This window comes from Phalacrocorax aristotelis, unplaced genomic scaffold (genome assembly GCF_949628215.1).
Source record: "Phalacrocorax aristotelis unplaced genomic scaffold, bGulAri2.1 scaffold_329, whole genome shotgun sequence".
Classification (NCBI taxonomy): Eukaryota; Metazoa; Chordata; class Aves; order Suliformes; family Phalacrocoracidae; genus Phalacrocorax; species Phalacrocorax aristotelis.
The window spans coordinates 1-16,562 of NW_027441380.1; the positions used below are offsets into that span (position 1 = coordinate 1).

General features: G+C 69.5%; 2 protein-coding genes and 1 long non-coding RNA gene across 9 annotated transcripts; 1 reads left to right on the forward strand and 2 right to left on the reverse strand.

Moving 5' to 3' along the window:
* Nucleotides 1-170: 170 nt before the first annotated feature.
* TINF2 (TERF1 interacting nuclear factor 2) lies at nucleotides 171-4,067 on the reverse strand. The gene is made up of 11 exons (XM_075080594.1): nucleotides 3,916-4,067; nucleotides 2,888-3,059; nucleotides 2,563-2,670; nucleotides 2,386-2,487; nucleotides 1,904-2,013; nucleotides 1,567-1,666; nucleotides 1,366-1,432; nucleotides 1,228-1,283; nucleotides 1,079-1,134; nucleotides 852-900; nucleotides 171-218 (listed from the first exon to the last, which is right to left on the reverse strand). The coding sequence occupies exons 1-6, from the start codon at nucleotides 3,933-3,935 to the stop codon at nucleotides 1,603-1,605; spliced, it is 576 nt and encodes a 191-aa protein (XP_074936695.1). The 5' UTR covers nucleotides 3,936-4,067; the 3' UTR covers nucleotides 171-218; nucleotides 852-900; nucleotides 1,079-1,134; nucleotides 1,228-1,283; nucleotides 1,366-1,432; nucleotides 1,567-1,602.
* A 2,113-nt stretch (nucleotides 4,068-6,180) lies between these two features.
* On the reverse strand, nucleotides 6,181-16,148 carry TGM1 (transglutaminase 1). Of its 7 annotated transcripts, XM_075080591.1 has the most exons (15): nucleotides 14,438-14,834; nucleotides 13,577-13,802; nucleotides 12,705-12,884; nucleotides 12,168-12,437; nucleotides 11,671-11,789; nucleotides 11,169-11,276; nucleotides 10,278-10,452; nucleotides 9,801-9,939; nucleotides 9,474-9,577; nucleotides 9,223-9,311; nucleotides 8,988-9,141; nucleotides 7,919-8,197; nucleotides 7,560-7,720; nucleotides 7,322-7,458; nucleotides 6,183-6,492 (listed from the first exon to the last, which is right to left on the reverse strand). In XM_075080591.1, exons 2-15 carry the CDS (start codon nucleotides 13,797-13,799, stop codon nucleotides 6,255-6,257), a joined length of 2,376 nt encoding a protein of 791 aa, XP_074936692.1. In that variant the 5' UTR covers nucleotides 13,800-13,802; nucleotides 14,438-14,834; the 3' UTR covers nucleotides 6,183-6,254. The 7 variants fall into 7 exon arrangements, with proteins under 7 accessions (XP_074936688.1, XP_074936687.1, XP_074936686.1 ...); XM_075080587.1 differs by adding an exon at nucleotides 15,890-16,148 and having other exon boundaries at nucleotides 6,181-6,492; nucleotides 8,988-9,577; nucleotides 14,438-14,664; XM_075080586.1 differs by adding an exon at nucleotides 15,850-15,883 and having other exon boundaries at nucleotides 6,181-6,492; nucleotides 8,988-9,577; nucleotides 14,438-14,664.
* On the forward strand, nucleotides 8,549-10,130 carry LOC142051486 (uncharacterized). Its single transcript, XR_012658519.1, has 2 exons — nucleotides 8,549-8,580; nucleotides 8,813-10,130. It is a non-coding gene; the product is annotated as an uncharacterized LOC142051486 (long non-coding RNA).
* Nucleotides 16,149-16,562: the final 414 nt, after the last annotated feature.

A 16,562-nucleotide genomic window follows, 5' to 3' on the forward strand; every position in this document is an offset into this window, starting at 1 on the left:
AAACCCCTGGGACAGCCCCCCCCCCCAGGCCCCCCCGACGACCCAGGATCCCCCAAGCCCCGCTCCCCCGCAGCAGCCCCCCCTTCCCGGTCCCCCCAATCCCACAATGCCCCGCGGCGCAGCCGAGCCCCCTCCCCCCCGCCCCCGGAGACCACCCCCCCCGCTCCCACCTTCACTTTGATCAGCATCGTGCCCGCGCCGGCTCTTTCTCCCCTCGCCTGGAACCGGAAACGCCCCCCCGAGCCCCGCCCACAACGTCACTTCCCCCCCGGTCCCCGGGAGTCGCCGTCGGTAACGCAAGATGGCGGCGCCTCCCCGCGCGGGGCCTGATGGGAGCTGTAGTTCCACCACCACTCCCACCGCCGCGCGCGATTGGGCGGCGCGGCCGCCGGTCCGACACACCCGGCCAATCAGAGCGCAGCGCCCGCCCCGCGAGCGCACCACGCTGCGGGCAGGGGTAACAAGTGGGGGGTTTAACTCCAAATTTAGCGGGTTTGGGGCTCAATGCCGTCATGCCCCGCAGCCCGCCCCCCCGTAGCACCGCTGCGCTTCCATTGGCTGCCTCCTTCCCTCCCAAACGCCGATTGGCCCCTTTAACATTGGCCCCGCCCCCCCGCCACGGTACAACCCCACTGAGGGCGAGGGGCGGGATGAGTCGAATTCTGGGGGGCCAATAGGTGTGAGCACAGCTGAGACAGGCCAATGGGATGGCGGGGGGCGGGGCCACAGCGGGGTGGCGGCACAGAATGCAGCAGCAGGGGAGCCTCAATGGCTCCCTGTTTGGCAGCAGTTGGGGGGGTGTTAATTAACCTGAGGGTAATTAGGGGTGTAATTAACAGCACGGCACTCACCTGAGCGGGGCGGGACACAGCGGGGGAGGGGCAGGGCCCGCGCCCGGGCCTGAGGGAGAAAAACGGCATTAACTCCCAGCCTGCCCTTAATTACCCCCCCAGTTGCTAATTACCCCCACCTCTAATTACCCCCTGAGCACCAATTACCCCCTCCAGCACGTGCCTGCCCCATTTGCCCCCAATATCCCCATAACCCCCCCGTTGGCCCCCCCGAGCCCCTCCCCCACCTTTCTGCGCGGGTAACAGTCATTCTCCGAGTCACTGATGACATCATTGACAAATTCTGCCGGGGGGGGGGAAGGGCGGGTCAGGGCGGAGCCGGACACCTGGGTCCCGCCTCAGGGTGGGCTGGAGCCCCCACCCCCCCAATACTCACCCAAGGGTGGGGGCTGGAGAGGGCGGAGCCTGTGGAAGCCTGGGCGGGGCCCTAGCCTGGAGGGGCGGAGCCATGAGGGGCGTGGTGTTAATGGGGAAGGGGCGGGGTTTAGTGGGCAGAGGGGGTGGGGCTACTCACGGGGCAGGCGGCTCGCGGCGGACGGACCCCGGCGTCTGGGTGTTGGTCAGGGGGCGGGGCACAGGGCCTAGGGCGGGGCTTAGGGTTGGGCAGGGCCTCATGCAGCCACACCCTCTGCAAAGCCACGCCCCTTGTCCTGAGGCCCACCCCTTTTGTTCACTCTTGCATTAAGCCCCACCCCTTGTACAAAGCCCCACCTACCGCAGTGGGCATGGCCCATGTCTGCTAGGTACCGGCTCAGGATTGGCAGGTCACTGGGGTGGGATCCGGGAGGGGCGTGGCTCCACACCACCTCATGGAGCTGGAAAGGGTGGAGTCAGGGGGTGGGACCAAGGCGGGACCAAGGCCAGGCCCCACCCCTTGGCCCTGCCTCATTAGCTGGGCAAGCCCCACCCTATTCTTTCAACTGGGACACGCCCCCTCTAATTAAGTCCCACCCCTTTCCCGAACCCCACCCGTAATGCTTTCGTCCAACCCCTCCGGCCCTGCTGCTCCACAGGCCCCGCCCCTCGATGCCCCGCCCAGCGGCCCCGCCCACCTGCCGCAGGTCGGGGCGGGGCAGGGCGCTCTCCAGCCGCTGCAGATACTCGTAGAAGAGGTGCTCGAGGGCCTGCAGGAATGCCTCCCGTATTCCTCCCCCGCCGGGCCCTGGGGATACTGGGAGGCACTGGGGGGCACTGGGACCCCTCCCAGGGGAACCAGGACCCATCCAGAGGGATGGGGGAGGGCGGGGGGGGGGAGCACTTGAAGGCAACAGGAGGGCACTGGGAGGCATTTAGGGCAAGCTGGGACAAACTGGGCGGGCACTGGGATAAACTGGGGGGTAGTGGGATGAACTGGGAGACACTGGGAAGCCCCCTCGCAGACCCCCGGCTCACCTGGGACCAAGTCGAAGGGATTTGTGTGGGGGGATTGGGAAGCACTGGGAAGCGATGGGAAGGCACTGGGAGGGCCTGGGACGCAGCGGGAGGCGCTGGGGGGGGGATTACTGGGAGGGCACTGGTCTGTACTGGGCAGTACCTGCAGGTAGGCCTCCCGCCGCCCGTGGTCCGCCAGCAGCCCCAGCACCAGCTCGCGGAAGCTCTCCTGGGCCTCCCCCACCATCGCCAGCTCCCGGGGGGTCTGGGGGGACACGGGCGGGGCGGGGCGTGAGGCCACGCCTGCGTGCCCCGCGCCCCTCCCCTGCCCGTCACTCACAGCCTGGCCGTGGGCGGCGGCCGGTGCCTCCCCCTCGGGGAAGAAGGAGTCGATGGCGTCAAAGATCTTCCCGTCGGGCTGGGCCTCCTCCAGCATCCGCACCACCACCTGCAGGGCATGATGGGAAGATGGCCGCCGGGGCAGGAAGATGGCTGCTGTCATGGGGAGCCCTGGCAAGATGGCTGCCGGCCCCGGGGCATGATGGGAAGGGATGCAGGAGGAGGGCGGCGGCCATATTGGTGGGCCGAGGGGGCGGGAGGGCGGGACAGCAGCCATGGCGGGCGCCCCGGTGCCTGCTGGGAAGGAGGTGGGCGGGGCTACTCACGGCGGCCTGCAGGCCGAGGCGCAGGCGGGCGCCATGTCGGAAGCGGACGGCGCCGGGGGCCGCCCGCCCCACGGCCTCCAGCAGCCCCAGCACCCGCGGGAACTGGCCCAGGCTCCGCCCACGCACCACGTGCCACGCCCCCGCCAGCGCCAGCCGCAGGGCTGCGCTGGGGCTGGGGGGCGGGGTCAGTGGGAAGCTCCACCCCCACGAGAGAAACACCCACAGCTCACAGCCGCACCCACAGCTCCACAGCCCCGCCCACAGCCCCATAGCCACACCCACAGCTCCACAGCCCCGCCCACAGCTCCACAGCCCCACCCCCAGGCCCATAGCCCCGCCCACAGCACCACATCCCCGCCCACAGGCCCATAGCCACACCCACAGCTCCACAGCCCCACCCACAGGCCCATAGCCATACCCACAGCTCCGCAGCCCCGCCCACAGCTCACATCCCCGCCCCCAGGCCCATAGCCACACCCACAGCTCCACAGCCCCGCCCACAACTACACACCCCCCGCCCCCGCCCATAGCCACACCCACAGCGCCACAGCCCCGCCCACAGGCCCATAGCCACACCCACAGCTCTGCAGCCCCGCCCACTGGCCCATACCCACACCCACAGCTCTGAAGCCCCGCCCCCAGGCCCACAGCCACACCCACAGCTCCACAGCCCCGCCCACTGGCCCATGCCCACACCCACAGCTCCACAGCCCCGCCCACAGGCCCATAGCCCCGCCCACAGCGCCACATCCCCGCCCCCAGGCCCATAGCCACACCCACAGCTCCACAGCCCCGCCCACAGGCCCATAGCCACACCACAGCTCTACAGCCCCGCCCACAGCGCCACAGCCCCGCCCCCCAGGCCCATAGCCACACCCACAGCTCCACAGCCCCGCCCCAGGCCCTGCCCGTGCTCGATTGCCCCGCCCACACCAAGCCCCGCCCAGCTCCCGCCACGCCCCCTCTCAGCCTCGCCCCAGCCCCGAAGCGCCGCACCCCGAGGTCCCGCCCCCCCCCGCGCCGCTCACCTGACGTCACGCCCGCCCATGCTGCGCGCGGCGAGGGGCGGCTCCGTCACTTCCGGGCGGGGACGGCTAGCGGCGGCACCGGCGGCGCCGGGAGCCCGGGACGTCCCCGCGTGCCCGCCGCGCCGGAAGTGACGTCAGCACGCCGGCGACCGCGCGCTGCTACCGCCCGCTTAAGGCGCGGTCCCGATTTCCCCTCCCCATTGGTCGCCGCCGCGACCAATCGCCGCGCGCCCTCCCCGCCCCTTTGTGACGTCAGTTTCCCCGCGCCACCGCCTCCTCGCGCGGCACCGCCCGCCCCCTCAGTGACGTCACGGAGCTGTCCTTCCATCAGAGCGGTTTATTGATGACGTGGCGACAGAGGGTCGGGGAATTGAGGTGGGTGACATCATGGGGGGAGGCTCGATGACGTCATTGGGGCGGTTTGAGGCAAAACAGGCGAAACTGGGAGTGGATGGGGCCAAACTGGGGGCGGTGGGAGGGGCGGGGCGGGGCTCTCCAAGTGCTCCCAGTGACCCCCCCCGACCTGCTCCCAGTGACCCCCCCCCGAGCTGCTCCCAGTGACCCCCCCCAGAGCTGCTCCCAGTGACCCCCCCCCAGAGCTGCTCCCAGTGACCCCCCCCCGACCTGCTCCCAGTGACCCCCCCCCAGAGCTGCTCCCAGTGACCCCCCCCGACCTGCTCCCAGTGACCCCCCCCAGAGCTGCTCCCAGTGACCCCCCCCCCGACCTGCTCCCAGTGACCCCCCCCAGAGCTGCTCCCAGTGACCCCCCCGACCTGCTCCCAGTGACCCCCCCCCAGAGCTGCTCCCAGTGACCCCCCCGACCTGCTCCCAGTGACCCCCCCGACCTGCTCCCAGTGACCCCCCCCCCAGAGCTGCTCCCAGTGACCCCCCAGAGCTGCTCCCAGTGACCCCCCCCCAGAGCTGCTCCCAGTGACCCCCCCCAGAGCTGCTCCCAGTGACCCCCCCCGACCTGCTCCCAGTGACCCCCCCCCAGAGCTGCTCCCAGTGACCCCCCCAGAGCTGCTCCCAGTGACCCCCCCGACCTGCTCCCAGTGACCCCCCCCCGACCTGCTCCCAGTGACCCCCCCCCCAGAGCTGCTCCCAGTGACCCCCCCGACCTGCTCCCAGTGACCCCCCCCCCAGAGCTGCTCCCAGTGACCCCCCCCGACCTGCTCCCAGTGACCCCCCGACCTGCTCCCAGTGACCCCCCCCCAGAGCTGCTCCCAGTGACCCCCCCCCGAGCTGCTCCCAGTGACCCCCCCCGACCTGCTCCCAGTGACCCCCCCCCAGAGCTGCTCCCAGTGACCCCCCCCCGAGCTGCTCCCAGTGACCCCCCCCCGACCTGCTCCCAGTGACCCCCCCGACCTGCTCCCAGTGACCCCCCCCCAGAGCTGCTCCCAGTGACCCCCCCCGACCTGCTCCCAGTGACCCCCCCCAGAGCTGCTCCCAGTGACCCCCCCGACCTGCTCCCAGTGACCCCCCCCCAGAGCTGCTCCCAGTGACCCCCCCCAGAGCTGCTCCCAGTGACCCCCCCCCCAGAGCTGCTCCCAGTGACCCCCCCCGACCTGCTCCCAGTGACCCCCCCGACCTGCTCCCAGTGACCCCCCCCCAGAGCTGCTCCCAGTGACCCCCCCCAGAGCTGCTCCCAGTGACCCCCCCCGACCTGCTCCCAGTGACCCCCCCCCGAGCTGCTCCCAGTGACCCCCCCCAGAGCTGCTCCCAGTGACCCCCCCCGACCTGCTCCCAGTGACCCCCCCCCAGAGCTGCTCCCAGTGACCCCCCCCGACCTGCTCCCAGTGACCCCCCCCCAGAGCTGCTCCCAGTGACCCCCCCCCGAGCTGCTCCCAGTGACCCCCCCCCGACCTGCTCCCAGTGACCCCCCCCCAGAGCTGCTCCAGTGACCCCCCCCAGAGCTGCTCCCAGTGACCCCCCCGACCTGCTCCCAGTGACCCCCCCCAGAGCTGCTCCCAGTGACCCCCCCCCAGAGCTGCTCCCAGTGACCCCCGCCGCCCTCCCAGCGCCCCCCCGTCACCCTCCCAGCGCCCCCAGTACCCCCCCCCCGCCCTCCCAGCACCCCCCGTCACCCTCCCAGCGCCCCCAGTACCCCCCCCCCGCCCTCCCAGCACCCCCCGTCACCCTCCCAGCGCCCCCAGTACCCCCCCCCCGCCCTCCCAGCGCCCCCCGTCACCCTCCCAGCGCCCCCAGTACCCCCCCCCCCGCCCTCCCAGCACCCCCCGTCACCCTCCCAGCGCCCCCAGTACCCCCCCCCGCCCTCCCAGCGCCCCCCGTCACCCTCCCAGCGCCCCCAGTACCCCCCCCCGCCCTCCCAGCACCCCCCGTCACCCCCCGGTGCTGCCGGCAGGCGGGGGGGCGCGGCGCCGGGCGCGGCGCGGGCGCCGGGGGGGGCTCCCGGTGCTCCCGGCGGCCCCGGCAGGGGCGGGGGCGACGTCGAACTGGAGGGTCCCGTGCAGGGGCCCCAGGCGGGGGCTCTCGAGGGCGGCCACGAGGCGCCGGCGGCCGGGGCGCAGCGGGACCACGGCCTGGCGCAGCCGCACCGTCTGCCCCGGCCCCACCGACCTGCGGGGGCGCGGGGTCACCCCGGCCGCGGGGTGCCCCCCCCCGACACCGGGGTCCCCGTCCCCCCCCCCCCCCCATCCCTGGTCACCCCCCAAACGCCTCCCCCCATCCTGGGGCACACACACACCCCCCCCCCCCCATGCCCGGGCGCCCCCCAAATGCCCCTGCAGCGCCCCCCTCCCCCCCCCATGCCCGGGACCACCCAAAACAACCCCCCACTCCATCCCCAGGTGTCCCCCAACGCCCACCGGCACCCCCCAAAGGCACCCTGGTGCCCCCCATTGCCCCCTGGCACCCATCAATGGCCCCCCAGTGCCACCCAAAGGCCCCCTGGTGCCCCCCAAAGCCCCCCCAGTGCCCCCTACCGCCCCACCACCACTCCCCAGTGCCCCCCAGCACCCTCCTGGTGCCCCCCAAACGCCCCCTGGTGCCCCCCAAAGGCCCCCTGGTGTCCCCCAAAGGTCCCCTGGTGTCCCCCACCACCCCCCCACTGCCCCCCGGCGCCCCCAAAGGCCCCCCACCGCCCCTCCAGCACCCCCCAGCACCCCCCCGGTGCCCCCAAATGCTCCCTGGTGCCCCCCACCGCCCCCTGGCACCCATCAATGGCCCCCCAGTGCCCCCCAAAGGCCCCCCAGCACCCCCCCAGCGCCCCCCTGGCACCCCTAAAGGCCCCCCACTGCCCCCCAGCACCCCCCGGCACCCCCAAAGGCTCCCTGGTGCCCCCCAAAGGCCCCCCATTGCCCCCCCGGCGCCCCCAAAAGCCCCCTGGCGCCCCCCAAAGGGCCCCCGGTGCCCCCCAAAGGCCCCCCGGCGCCCCCCACGCCCTCACCCCAGCCGCAGGGCCTTGGGGCAGGAGATGCCCGCGCCCTCCATGCGCAGGGTGGCCCCACTCAGCGTGTCGGGAAGCGGGTTCTGGAAAACCACCTGCACCGGGGTCTCCTCCCCCACCACGGCCGGCGCCAGCAGCTGCCGACAGAGCGGGGCCGTGCGTTGGCGGGGGGCGGGGGTGGGTCCCGCCGCGGGGGTCGCGGCCCCCCCCCCCCCTCGCCCCCCGCCCCCGGCCGTACCGTGAGGGTGAGCTCAGGCGCGTGCAGCCGGACCCGCAGCTCCTTGGCCACCACTTGCCCCGTCTCCTCCACGGCTCCGGCCACCGTCAGCTTCAGGGCGTCCTGGTCGCCCACGTGCGGCCCGTACTCGGCGTAGGCCACCGTCATCGTCACCGTCTCCTCTGGGGGGGGATGGACAGGGGACGTCGGGGACCCCCGCGGCTTGAGGGAGCCACCCATGCTCCCGGGGCAGCGCTTCCCTCGGGCGCTGGGGGGACCCGGGGGGTCTCAGGGGGTCTTGGGGGGTCTCTGGAGGGCCACTGGGGGTCACGGGGGGTCACTGGGGGGTCTCCGGGGGTCTCCGGGGTGTCGGGCCTCACCCTGCCCCGGCGGCACGGCGCGCCGGTGCTGCTCCTGCCGGAACGGCGCCCCGGAGATGCCGGTGTAGCGCACGGCGCAGAGGGAGAGGCGGAGGCGGAGCGTGCGAGGCTCCACCCCGTCGTTCCGGGCCACCGCCCGCAGCTCCAGCTCCGCCCCCGCCACCGCCGGCCCCGCCCCCACCGTCACCGTCACCTCCCCCAAGGAGGGGGTCCCCTGGGTGCGGGGGCGGGAGCCGTGGGAGGTGGCGGTGGAGACGGCGCGGCGCTCCTCCTCCGAGCCTGCGGGCAGCAGCGGTCGGGGGTCAGGGGGCACCGGGGGGGGGGGGGGGCGGGGTCAAGGGGCGGGGGCTGATGTCACGCCACGGGGTCACGGGGTCACGCGTTGGGAGGGCACAGGGGTCAGCGGTCAGTGGGTCAAGGGGTCCTTGGGTTGTGGGTCAAAGGGGAGGGGTCAAGGGGCTGGAGGTCAAGGGGTCAGGGTCAAAGGGTTGGGGGTCAAAGGGAAGGGGTCAAGGGGTCAGGGGTCAAAGGGGAGGGGTCAAGGGGCTGGAGGTCAAAGGGTCGGGGTCAAATGGGTCGGGGGTCAAAGGGGAGGGGTCAAGGGGTCAGGGGTCAAAGGGGAGGGGTCAAGGGGCTGGAGGTCAAAGGGTCGGGGTCAAAGGGTCGGGGTCAAATGGGTCGGGGGACAAAGGGGAGGGGTCAAGGGGTCAGGGGTCAAAGGGGAGGGGTCAAGGGGATGGAGGTCAAAGGGTCGGGGTCAAATGGGTCGGGGGTCAAAGGGAAGGGGTCAAGGGGTCAGGGGTCAAAGGGAAGGGGTCTCAGGTCAACAGGTCGAGGGCTACGGGGTCTTGAGGTTGGGGTGATGGTTGTAGGTGTTGGGGTCAAAGGGTACAGGTTGCGGGGCGGGGCAAGGGGCGGGGCCCCAGGTCAAGGTCAAGGGTTGCGGACCAACAGGTGGAGGGTCCCCGCGTGGGGCCGAGGAACGGCGGGGTTGAGGGTCATTGGGTCACGGGGCGGGGGAGGCTACGAAGGCTACGGGGTGGAGGGGTGCCAGGGGGCGGGGCCTCACCCTCGGGGTGCTTGTACTGGTGGGTGATGTCCAGCCGGGCGCCGGACCCCGCCCCCAGGGTGCTGATGCGGCGCCCGATGGCGCCCTCCTCCACGTGCACCACGGCGAAGGCGCCGTTGGGCTGCCGCTGCCAGTAGACCTTGTCGCTGTTCACCTGAGGGCCCGCCCCCTCGTTACAGCGGGCCACGCCCACCGCCCCACCCGGAGGCCCCGCCCGGAGGCCCCGCCCCCCTACCTCCGCGAAGACGAAGGGGGTGTCGTACTTGAGGAAGACCTCGCCGTTCTTCACCGCCGTCACCGAGCACGGCCCGCAGCAGAACAGCCCTGGCCACCGGCACGGGCCGGTGAGGACCAGGGCGGGCCAGCACGAGCCCCCGCGCCCCCGCGGCGGCGCTTCCCCCTCCCGCAGCCCACGGACCACCGGCCCCCGGCGGCCCCCAGGCCTCCTCCCGGTGCCTCCCGGCACAGACCAGCAGGAGCCCGTACCGCTGCTGGTCTCCTGGGGGGTGGCGTCGACCACCTGCCACCCGTCGTAGCCGTCGGGGAGGTCGGGGCGCTTCATCCAGCAGTCGTTCCACACGTGGAAGTTCCTGCACGGCCCCGTATAAACCAGTACGGACCAGTACGGACCAGTACGGACCAGCGCGGGCTGCCATGAACCAGTCCGTTCCAGGATAAACCACCGCGCACCAGAAGGGCCGAGGACGAGCCTCCCGGCCCCTACATCAGCCGTTCGTGCCCCCGCGGCCCCCAGACCCCCTCCCGGCACCCCCTTCCCAGCCCAAACCAGCCCGAACCAGCCCAAACCAGTACCAGACGGAGTCGGTGTTGAGGCGCTCCAGGGGCCGCATGTTCTCGTCGAAGTAGATGTCGGTGGTGAGCGAGACGTCGGTGTCGTGGGCCGAGTTGTAGTTGGTGACGGTGCGGGTGGGGAAGCCCAGGCACCGCAGCACTGCGGCACCAGTACGGACCAGTACGGACCAGTACGGACCAGTACCAAAGCGTGTGTCTCAGGGGTTCACTTGTCCCCCCTGCAAGGGGCTCCCATCTGCCTTCCAGTGACCCCCAGGGCACCCCGGACCCCCTCCCGGCACGCACCAGCCTATAACCGGCTCAGACCAGTATAAACCAGTACGAAGAATGCGTTTTAAGCTCCACTTATCCCAGCTCTGGAGGCTCCAGTCTGCCTCCGCGTGACTCCCAGGGGCTCCCCGCGCACCCCGCGCCCCCTCCCACCGCGACCCTGGGTCACACCGGTAGCAGCCAGCCGGGGGGGGGGGGGGCACGCACCGGTGGTCATGACGCCGGCGAAGACCCAGCACTGGCCGTAGCGCACGGGGGCGCCGGCGCTGTGGTACGAGCGGAGGATGTCGACGGAGCCGGCCCAGGACGAGGGGTTGGTGCCCTGGGCGTAGTCGCCCGTCCAGTTGCCCACCAGCACCCCGTTGTCATCCAGCGAGTTCACCTGGGGCACCCTGAAACCTCAGCGGGGGGTGGGGCACCCCCTCGCACCCCCCGCACACGGAGAACCCGGGAGCCCCCGTCGAGGTGCCTCCAAAAGCCATTGGAACCCCCCGAAACGCCAGTAGAGCACCCCCAAAATCTGAGCGCACCCCCAAAAATCAACAGAACCCAACAGACGCCCTGAAGTGGTGGGATGCCCCCCCCCAATCCCACTGAGAACCCCCCCAAATATCATCAGAACCCAGCAAAAGGCCAAAGAGCCCCCCAAAACCGCATGGAAATGCCCCCAAACCCCAACAACCCCCCCAAAGTCATCAGCACCCCCAAATCCCAACAACCCCCCCAAAGTCACCAGAAGCCCCCAAACCCCAACAACCCCCCCAAAGTCCTCAGAACCCCCCAAAATCCCATCAATCCCCCTCAAAGTCATCAGCACCCCCAAATCCCAACAACCCCCCCAAAGTCACCAGAAGCCCCCAAACCCCAACAACCCCCTCAAAGTCCTCAGAACCCCCCAAATCCCAACAACCCCCCAAAGTCACCAGAAGCCCCCCAATCCCCCACATCCCACCCCAAAACTCCATGTGGTCCCCCCAAACACCACATTGCCCCCCCAGACTCCCTTTGAGCACCCCAAAACCTGCATAAGTGACACGCCCCCCCCCCCCCCAATCCCCTAAGTCGCCTCAAACCCTCGCGATTCACCCCAAAACCCACCATGGCGGAGACGACGCGGGACACCATGACGGGGTCCCCCCGGGCGCTGTGGGGCATCCCTCGGCGGTCCAGGATGTACAAGCACGCTTCAAGCACCCCTGCGTCGAACTGGGGGACCCCCCAAATCAGGGGTGCCCCCAGAGCCTCCCGAGTCACCCCCAAAATCGACCCCTCCCAGAGGCAAAATGTGGTTTCAGGGACACACCACACCCCCCCCCCCCCAATATTACGGGGACGTGTGAGGGTTTTGAGACGCGACTTGGTGGTTTCGGGGACCCTCATGATTATTTTGGGGAGCCCCTGCGCTTCTTTTGGGGGTTCCCCCCAATATTTAGGGTCCTCCACTTGAGGATATCCCCAAATTTTGGGGTCGCCCTGCCGTTTTGGGGGGTCTCCACTGCATTTTAGCGCCCCATTTTCCGGGGTCTCCCCACTCCGTGAGGCCTTGGGGGGGGGGGGGTGTCCCTGCATTCCGGGGTGCCCCCGCCCGGTTTCGGGGTACCTGCCCGTAGTTCCAGGCGCGCTCGGCGATCTGGTCCTCGGTGCCGTAGAAGATGCGCCCCGTCTCGTTCAGGACGTACTCGTTCAGGTCGCTCGTTTTCTCCATGTAGACGTGGTCGTCTGCGGGCGGGCACCCCGACGTCACCGGCCCCGCCCCGCCCCGCCCCGCCGGGGAGCCCCGAAACCGCCACAGCTGCCCGCGGGGAGTCCTGAAACCGCCGCGTCGGCAGCGCGCCGGTTGCCCGAAGCTGGGGTTTTTTGCCCCAAAGCCGGGGTTTTTTGCCCCGAAGCCGGGGATTTTTGCCCCGAAGCCGGGGTTTTTTGCCCCGAAGCCGGGGTTTTTTGCCCCGAAGCCGGGGTTTTTTTGCCCCGAAGCCGGGGATTTTTTGCCCCGAAGCTGGGGATTTTTTGCCCCGAAGCCGGGGATTTTTGCCCCGAAGCCGGGGATTTTTTGCCCCGAAGCCGGGGATTTTTTGCCCCGAAGCTGGGCCGCCTCACCCGGGCACCAGGGGTTGAAGAGGAGGAAGAAGTCGTTGGCGTCGTCGAAGGGGGCCGCGTACTCCCCCGCCCCCGTGCGTGTCTTGATGCTGAGGCGGTAGCGGCCGATGGGCGCGTTGGGCGGGGCCGTGAGGCAGAGGTTGAGGGCGGGGCCTCCGGGACGCTCTGCCCCTTCTTCTAGCTCCTCTTCCTCGGCCGTCCAACCGGTGGCCGAGCTCTCGCCCAATGGGATGAGGACGTGGGTGCCCTTTGCCACCTGCGGGTTGGGGCCTGCGGGGTGACATCACCACCCCAGGCGTGAGGTCATCGCCTGGGCAGGTGAGGTCATTGCGCCCCCCCACCCGGGGAGGGGCGAGGCCGAGGGCTCCGTGGGTCAGGGCGTGGCAGGCCGGGTGATGCCACCGCCGCCGAGCCCTGGGTGATGCCATCGCGCCCCTATTGCGCCACGCGTCGCCCAGCCCCACCCCCAGCTGCCCGCACCGCGCGGCCCCGCCCAACCGGCCCCGCCCAACCGGCCCCGCCCAACCGGCCCCCCACCGAGGGTGAGCTCCACGCAGAGGCCGTCGTCCGCGGGGTCGAAGGGCCGGGGCAGGAGGACGCGCAGGCGGAAGGGCTGCCCCCGGCGCACCACGAGGCGGGGGCAGGCGAATTCGGAGGTGTGGTGAGCCACACGATCGGCCGCCGAGCCCACCACGAGCCCCCGGGGCGCCAGCTGGCCTGGGGGGGCGCGGGGGACACAGGCAGTGAAAGCCCCACCCCGGAACCCCCAAAACGGCCCCGAAAACCCCGTGTGAATCCCGTCCCTGGAAACCCCAAACCCACTCTTTTTCTCCCAAATGGGGAGCCCCGAAACCACTCTTTCCCCACCCCGGGGAGCCCTGAAACCACGCTTTCACCCACAGGGGAGCCCCAAAACCACCCTTTCTCTCCAAAATGGGGAGCCCCGAAACTGCTCTTTTACCCCCCGGGGAGCCCCGAAACCACCCTTTTTCTCCAAAATGGGGTGCCCCGAAACCGCCCTTTCCCCACCCCAGGGAGGCCTTGAAACCGTCCTTTCCCCCCGGGGAGCCCCAAAACTGCCTTTCCCTACCTGGGGAGCCCCGAAACCGCCCTTTCCCCGCCCGGGGAGCCCCAAAACTGCCCTTTCCCTACCTGGGGAGCCCCAAAACTGCCCTTTCCCCCCCGGGGAGCCCCGAAACTGCCCTTCCCCCCCCGGGGAGCCCCGAAACCACCCTTTCCCCACCCCGAGGAGCCCTGAAACCACCCTTTCCCCCCCTGGGGAGCCCCCAAACCACCCTTTGCCCCCCGAGGAGCTCCAAAACCACCCTTTCCCCACCCCGAGGAGCCCCGAAACCACTCTTTCCCCCCCAGGGAGCCCCAAAACGGCCCCCGTCACGCCCCGCACCGACCTGGTCGCAGGGGCTGGGGGGGCCGGTGCCCCGGGACTTCTCCAGGCGGGGGCTCCCAGTCCTCGGTGCCGCGGCGGCAGCAGCCGCAGCAGCCACAGCAGCCGCCCAGGCGGCGCCAGAAGCCCCGGCGGGGGCGGGGGGCAGGGGCGGGGGGTGCCCCCCGCGGGCGGAAGCTGGCGGCCGCCCAGCGGCCTGGGTCCAGGCGGGGGTCGGCGTCCGGCATCGCCTGCGGGGCACCGCGGAGACCAGTCTGGACCAATACAGGCCACCAGGGACCAGTTGATCTTCTGGAATGGCCCGTTAGTGCCTCCAGGCTCCTCCCAGTATGACCAGTAAGACCAGTATGGGCCAGTACAGCTCGTTAAAGACCGGCAGGGACCCATAAAGACCAGCACGGGCCAGCAGAAGAGATCGGAAACCAACAGGAACCGCCACGAACCCTAAGACCTTCCAGAATGGCCCATTAATGCCTCCAGACCCTTCCCAGTACGACCAGTAAGACCACTATGGACCTGCACAGCTCATTAAAGACCAGCATGGACCAGCAGAAGACAGCAGAAACCAGTAGAAACCACCACGAACTACTAAGACCTTCTGGATTGGCCCATTAAAGCCTGCAAACTTTGCCCGTTGTGACCAGTATGGCCCAGTACAGTGCATTCGGGACCAGCACGGACCCGTGGAGCAGAGCAGAAACCAGTAGGAACCACCACGAGCTGATAAGGCCTTCTGGAATGGCCCATTAATGCATCCAGGCCCTTCCCAGTATGACCAGTAAGAACAACGTGGACCAGTAGAGTTCATTAAAGCCTGGCATGGACCAGTAGAAGACAGAAGACACCAGTAGGAACCACCACGAACCTTTAAGACCTTCTGGAACGACCCGTTAAAGCCTCCAGACCTTTTCTGGTGCAACCAGTAAGACCAGTATGGCCCAGTATAGCTTACTGACGACCAGTATGGACCAGTAAAGACCCGCACAGAGCAGCGTAAGAGCGCAGAAACCAGTACGGACCACCACAGGCCAGTAGGACCTTCCAGAACGGGCCGTTAAAGCCTTCAGGCCCTTCCCAGTACGGCCAGTAAGACTGGGATGGGCCAGTAGAAGGGCGTACAAACGGATACAGACCAGTACAAGCCATTAGAAACCAGTAGGAACCAGAGTTCACCGCCACACACCAGTATGAGCCTCTGGAATGACCGACTGAAGCCACCCAGCCCTTCCCAGTAGAGCCCAGCAGCATCCCCGTCCCCCCCGCCGGGCTCCCAGCACGGCCCAGCGCCCTCCCAGTCCTTCCCAGTCCTTCCCAGCGCTCCACCCGAGCCTGGCGCCGGAGGGACCCAGCGTCCGGGCCTGCCCGAGCAACCTCCCCCCACCGCCTCCTCCCCTGCCGCGCGGGACCGGCCGTCCGGGAGCGCTCCCCGCCCGACCAGTTCCCCCAGTCTGCCCAGTTCCCCCCTTCCAGCGCTCGCGCCGCTCCCAGCAGCCCCCCGAAGTGCTCCCAGGAGCCCCCCCGTGCTCCCAGTGAGCCCAGTTACCCCCTCCCAGTGCTCTCGGTAGCCGCAGTGCTCCCAGTTGGCCCCTCCCAGCGCTTCCAGTAACACCAGTTACACCCTCCCAGCGCTCCCAGTAACCTCAGTGCTTCCAGTTACCCCCCTAGTTCGTCCAGCAGCCCCAGTAACCCCCTCCCGTGCACCCAGTCCGCCCAGTGCCTGTTTGTCCCCCACCCAGCCACCTCAGTGCTCCCAGTAACCTCCTCCCAGTGCTCCCAGTAACCCGCTCAGAGTCTTCCCAGAAACCCCTTCCCAGTACTCCCAGCAGCCCCCTCTGTATCCTCCTGGTAAATCTGCTAACCCCTACCAATGCTCCCAGTTTGCCCAGTGCCCCCCTCCCAGTCCTCCCAGTAAACCCCTCCCTTGCACCCAGTTTGCCCAGTACCCCTCTCCCAGTCCTCCCAGCAACCCCCTCTGGGTCCTCCCAGACCTTTCAGTAGCTCTGTGAACCCCTCCCAGTGTTCCCAGCTTGCCCAGTAACCCCCTCCCAGTATTCCCAGCTTCTCCCCAGTCCTCCCAGTAACCCACTCTGGGTCCTCCCAACCCTGCTAACACATCCCCGCGCTCCTAGCTTGCCCAGTAACCCCTGCCCAGTGCTCCCAGTAAACCCAGTTAACCCCCTACGCCAGCCTCCCACGCCTCCCAGTTTGCCCAGTTACCCCTTCCAGCCATCCCGGCGCCCCGATCCCCTCTCCCAGTCACCCCGGCATCCCCAGTACCTCCCAGTGGCCCCCAGCACTTCCAGTACCCCGCACTCACTGGCACTAGTAGATCAAGGGAAAGGGGTGTGACCTTGGGAGGAAGGGGCGGGGCTCACACAGGACACGCCCCCTTATTGCCCCACACCTGGGGAGGGGAGGGGTGTCCAGGTGGGGGGGGGAAGGGGGGCACTGGGCGCTCCCTCAGCCCCTCCTAGGATCACTATGTGGCATGGGGGGCTGCCATGGGGTGGGGCACTGGGTCACTATGTTGCAATGGGGGCTGCCATCAAGCAGGTCAATGGCTCGCTATGCAGCAGGGGGCTGCCATGGAGCAAGGCAATAGCTCACTATCTGGCAAGGGGGAACTGCCATGGAGCGGGGCCATGGCTCGCTATGTGGTCGGGGGCTGCCATGGGGTGGGGCACTGGGTCACTATGTTGCAATGGGGGCTGCCATCAAGCAGGTCAATGGCTCACTATGCAGCAGGGGGCTGCCATGGAGCAAGGCAATAGCTCACTATCTGGCAAGGGGAGCTGCCATCGAGCATGGCAATAGCTCACGATGTGGTGGGGGGGCTGTCATGGGGTGGGGCACTGGCTCAGTATCTGGCATGGGGACGCTATGGGGCAGTGATCTAGGGTCACCAGCAGGTGAACTATGGGGCAGGGCTGCCAACTCACTATTTAGCAAGGGGGCCCTACGGGGCAGGGTGCACCCCGGGGCAGGGAGTA

Bases quoted from the DNA above. Each gene is read 5' to 3' on its own strand.
- TGM1 (XM_075080587.1), bottom strand. From the start codon at position 13,799: ATGCCGGACGCCGACCCCCGCCTGGACCCAGGCCGCTGGGCGGCCGCC. The intron at 7,721-7,918 runs GTGAGGCCCGAC...ATCCCCCCCCAG, and splicing joins CGCCGTGCCGCCGGGGCAGG to AGGAGACGGTGACGATGACG. The intron at 6,493-7,321 runs GTGAGGGCGTGG...GCGCCCCCGCAG, and splicing joins CCCAAGGCCCTGCGGCTGGG to GTCGGTGGGGCCGGGGCAGA.
- TINF2 (XM_075080594.1), bottom strand. From the start codon at position 3,935: ATGGGCGGGCGTGACGTCAG. The intron at 2,488-2,562 runs GTGAGTGACGGG...GTGTCCCCCCAG, and splicing joins CCGCCGCCCACGGCCAGGCT to ACCCCCCGGGAGCTGGCGAT. The intron at 1,667-1,903 runs GTGGGCGGGGCC...CACCCTTTCCAG, and splicing joins CCCGCCCCGACCTGCGGCAG to CTCCATGAGGTGGTGTGGAG.